At 40.9% G+C, this 4,443-nt stretch overlaps 1 protein-coding gene across 1 annotated transcript; it reads left to right on the forward strand.

Moving 5' to 3' along the window:
• Nucleotides 1-26: 26 nt before the first annotated feature.
• LOC121575603 (39S ribosomal protein L27, mitochondrial) lies at nt 27-3,805 on the forward strand. Its single transcript, XM_041888805.1, has 4 exons — nt 27-131; nt 2,456-2,584; nt 2,725-2,792; nt 3,294-3,805. Exons 1-4 carry the CDS (start codon nt 92-94, stop codon nt 3,498-3,500), a joined length of 444 nt encoding a protein of 147 aa, XP_041744739.1. The 5' UTR covers nt 27-91; the 3' UTR covers nt 3,501-3,805.
• The last annotated feature ends 638 nt before the right edge of the window (nt 3,806-4,443 follow it).

Raw genomic sequence — 4,443 nt, forward strand, 5'->3', positions numbered from 1 at the left:
ACTTTGTGGCTGTGGTTACTAGTGACAAGCGGTCACTAGTTCAGATTTTGATGTGACACAACGTTGACGTGTTGATGTCACGTGATCCAACATGGCGGCGCTCGCGTACTTGAGGTACAAGTCCAGAGCAGGTAAAATATACACATTATCATTTATTTGCGTTAATTCAAACCGCTCTATAAAACACACACTTCAATTTAGACTAATATGCGCCAATGACGCGTATTTATTGTGAAGTTACCCAGCTGGATAACGTGTTTTTGAAGCTAGCTGGCATGGCATTAGTCACTTTCTCGTGCCTTCTGCATAGTTTAACCAAATATTTTTTATATACGTGAATCCTGTGATGACCCTGTATCTACAAATCTTTTAAAAACCCTGTTCTAGCTGTGTGTTTGAAATGTGGCGCCTCTATCACCAAATGTACAATCCAAAAATATAGCTGCCCCACTACATGGAGTTCTATGGCTAAGCTTCCAACATTCTAATGTCAATGGCAGAATGTGGGTTATTTTTAAACAATAGTTATAGCTGGTGCTTTCAAAGTTGGTTATATTATATATAATTTGAAAGGTAATTTAATGACCTTTCAGAACCACTTGTCAAACAAAGATTAAAGTGTATCAGAGTTTCCATTGTTGAAGCAATTTATACAGGTAATTCTGATATGTACCCAAGAGGTACATTTGCCAGTGGTGTACCAAGTGAAAACTACTGGCCAGAAGGAGAGTATTACTGGCCCGGGCCAAGATCACAGGAAAGCAAGTTCTGCACACAGAATTTCAATCATGGGTGATTTCAGGTTTCATTTGCAGTCTGGGCAAGTAACTTATAGCCAACCATGCAATCAGGTATTTAAACCGATTGTTTGGAAAACTAAAACAACAGGTTTTTAGAAATGTTTGCAAATTTATAAAAAATAAAACTGAAATATCACATTTACATAAGTATTCAGACCCTTTACTCAGTACTTTGTTGAAGCACCTTTGGCAGCGATTACAGCCTTCAGTCTTCATGGGGCTGGCCCCCCTTGAAGTCATGCTTTAGAAATGTTTGCACATTTATTGAAAATGAAATACAGAAATATCTCATTTGCATAAGTATTCACATCCCTGAGTCAATACATACAGTGCATTCGGAAAGTATTCAGACCCTTTGACTTTTTCCACTGTTACGTTACAGCCTTATTCTAAAATGGATTAAATAAAATAAAAAATCCTCAATCTACACACAACACCCCATAATCACAAAGCGAAAAACAGGTTTGTAGAATTTCTTGCTAATGTATAAATATGTATTTTTTAAATACCTAATTTACATAAGTACTCAGACCCTTTACTATGAGACTCGAAATTGAGCTCAGGTGCATCCTGTTTCCATTGATCATCCATGAAATGTTTCTACAACTTAATTGGAGTCCACCTGTGGCAAATTCAATTGATTGGATATGATTTGGAAAGGCACACACCTGTCTATATAAGGTCCTACAATTGACAGTGCATGTCAGAGCAAGAACCAAGCCATGAGGTCAAAGGAATTTCCTGTGGAGCTCTGAGACAGGATTGTGTCGAGGCACAGATCTGGGGAAGGGTACCAAAAAATCTCTGCAGCATTGAAGGTCCCCAAGAACACAGTGGCCTCCATCATTCTTAAATGGAAGAAGTTTAGATCCACCAAGACTCTTCCTAAAGCTGGCCACACTGAGCAATCAGGTGAGAAGGGCCTTAGTCAGGGAGGTGACCATAACCCGATGGTCACTCTGACAGAGTTTCAAAGCAAATCAAATGTTATTTGCCACAAACGTCCTTTGTCTGTCATGAATGTTGATACAAATTATATTGGAACTTACTCTACCAATTGTCTGTGGGGTTGGTTCATAATAGGGTGGAATTTTAGACAACCTTTCCAAAGGAACGTATTATTAAAGACTTTCTGTTGTAGACCCACTTCCTCTCTGCTTTCCTCATGTCGAAATAAAAGTCCCCCACAGGTTATTGCTTGTTTGTGCACATATGGCGTACGTGCAGGACTTTTATTTCGACATGAGGAAAGCAGCGAGGAAGTGGGTCTACAACAGATCCATGTTTGGAAAGTCTGTTTTATAAAATGTTCCTTTGGATATTTTGTCTCATTCCACCCTATATAAGAACCAACACTATGGACAATTGGTAGAGTAAGTTCAAATATAATTTAACGTTCGTGACAGACAAGATGTTAGGTTTTCGTTTATGTAATAATGCGTGGCCATGCTGTCCAGGGATTGGATAACATGGTCAAGACAGGACTACGACTGGTGTATCAGGCTACCAGCTACCTACATTGGAAAGAAGTTGCTAACATAGCATGAGCATCACAAATGGCATTCAACAGCCCACTGCCATTATACAAGCCAGACAGTCATTTATCAACTGTTACAATGTTTCCAAACTACAATGTTAACTCAATGAAATCGCAGGTCTTCTGCTTCCTTGCCAGTCGTCTCTTGTGGACTGGGTGCGCTTCGCGTCCAAGAAGGCAGGCGGTAGCAGCAAGAACCTCGGGGGAAAGAGCCCCGGTCGCAGATATGGCTTCAAGAAAACAGACGGTAGCTACGTGAATGCTCTTATTTGTCAGTATGCTATGTTTAGTTCTGACATCTCTGTGAGGTGCATGTTATGTATTTTGATCTTACACATGTTTGCATCGTCTAACTAACACTTCTGTTTTGTTGTCATCTACCTTCAGGGAACTTTGTCCATGCTGGCAACATCCTAGCAACACAGAGGCTCATGCGGTGGCAACCAGGAGCACATGTAAGGTTTCACACTTTCACTCTTAATATCCTGGGGTGTATTCATTAGTTGCATATTGTAGCAAAAGGTTTAGCACCGCAGCTAAATGTTTTGCAACAGAAACACTTTACTCCCAACACAAAACTGTTTGGAAGTTTCTATTGGAAAAATTCAGGTAGGTCCCTCCCTGTCTCGTTTGGTTCATTTACATTATTTAGCAGACGCTCTTATCCAGAGCGACTTACAGGAGCAATTAGGGTTAAGTGCCTTGCTCAAGGGCACATCGACAGATTTTTCACCTAGTTGGCTCGGGGAATAGAACCAGCGACCTTTCGGTTACTGGCACAACGCTCTTAACCACTAAGCTACCGGCTCACTTCTCACAGACTGGCTTACATGCCATGTAATACAGCACCCCCGAGTGGGTATTGTGAATACACCCCTGGAAGCCTTAAAATGTCTGCAGGTCGCCGGTTGATTGTCAACTAATCTCACACTCTATCCCCCACATCTCTCTCTCAGGTGGGGATTGGAACCAACAACACCCTGTATGCCCTGGAGGATGGCATTGTCAGGTTCACTAAGGAGGTGTATGTTCCAGCCCCACGCAGCCCTGAGACCTTCAAGGTCATCACCAAGCTGCCCACAGGAACTGTGCTCTACAAGACCTTCATCAATGTAGTGCCCAACAAACAGGAGGGCAAATTCAAACTGGTTGGCATGTTCTAAAGATGGATAACTCATTCATATTCCACTCTGTGGAAGCTCACCCTACTCTTTCTATGGACTTAGTGGTTTGGATTGAAAGGTTCTGTTCAACCGCAAACTCCTTTGTTGTGTAACTGAGCCGCTGTGTGGTGAGGAGGATTCTGGAAATTCTGAGGGAATTCCTCAAAGCTTCCTGTGTTGCCATAACGTCATCGATCCTGCACAATGTGACTGGTCGAAAGTTTAATCAAAAGGCACCTACCTGACTTATTGTGCTGTAAGAAGACGTGTCACTCCATCCAATAAAGTTTTATATATAATCAAGACATCAGCAGTCTGTTGTTGCCATTGTAAGCTTAGTCAATGGAACAATTTAATGTGTATTTAATTGTTGGGAATATTTTAGGATCATCTGGGTGGAAAAAACTAATATGTATGGTTGACAAGGAACACATGAAACCACCCCTTGTAAAACATAACCTACAAAGCAGAGGGAAGTAATATATCACAGTTTTTAGCATCAGACTGTACTCTAAAGAACTCTCCTTAACATTTTACTCACAGACCCATGTGGTCTCTTAAAGCCAACTACCTCTTTCACATAATTTTGTGTTGATGACACCGGTTCAAGGGACATTGGGTGTTGACTTGTAACCATTAACTCAAATTTGTATCTGGGAATTTTGTGTAAACTCATTGACAATCTGTTTCTACCAGGATTGACCCATTTTAGAGAATAATAAGAAACTCCAAATAGACATGGCAGGATGTGTGTAGTATGCCCCAAACATTTTACAGATCATACTTTACTCAGAGAGTGAGTAAGGTGCCATGTTTTTTTAGTGTTTTTTTTTTTTAGAGTATGAGTTACAGATAGCATGAATGGTATTTTAACTCCTCTCCTAGTGGTATGCAGGGGAGTGTGGAGTGCATTCAGAATACCCTGGTACCTTCACCATGAAAC

This window comes from Coregonus clupeaformis, chromosome 1 (genome assembly GCF_020615455.1).
Source record: "Coregonus clupeaformis isolate EN_2021a chromosome 1, ASM2061545v1, whole genome shotgun sequence".
NCBI classification, from domain to species: Eukaryota; Metazoa; Chordata; class Actinopteri; order Salmoniformes; family Salmonidae; genus Coregonus; species Coregonus clupeaformis.

Coding starts and splice junctions, on each gene's coding strand:
- LOC121575603 (XM_041888805.1), top strand. CDS start 92: ATGGCGGCGCTCGCGTACTTGAGGTACAAGTCCAGAGCAG. Junction 2,585..2,724: donor TGGCTTCAAGAAAACAGACG/GTAGCTACGTGA, acceptor ATCTACCTTCAG/GGAACTTTGTCCATGCTGGC. Junction 2,793..3,293: donor GGTGGCAACCAGGAGCACAT/GTAAGGTTTCAC, acceptor TCTCTCTCTCAG/GTGGGGATTGGAACCAACAA.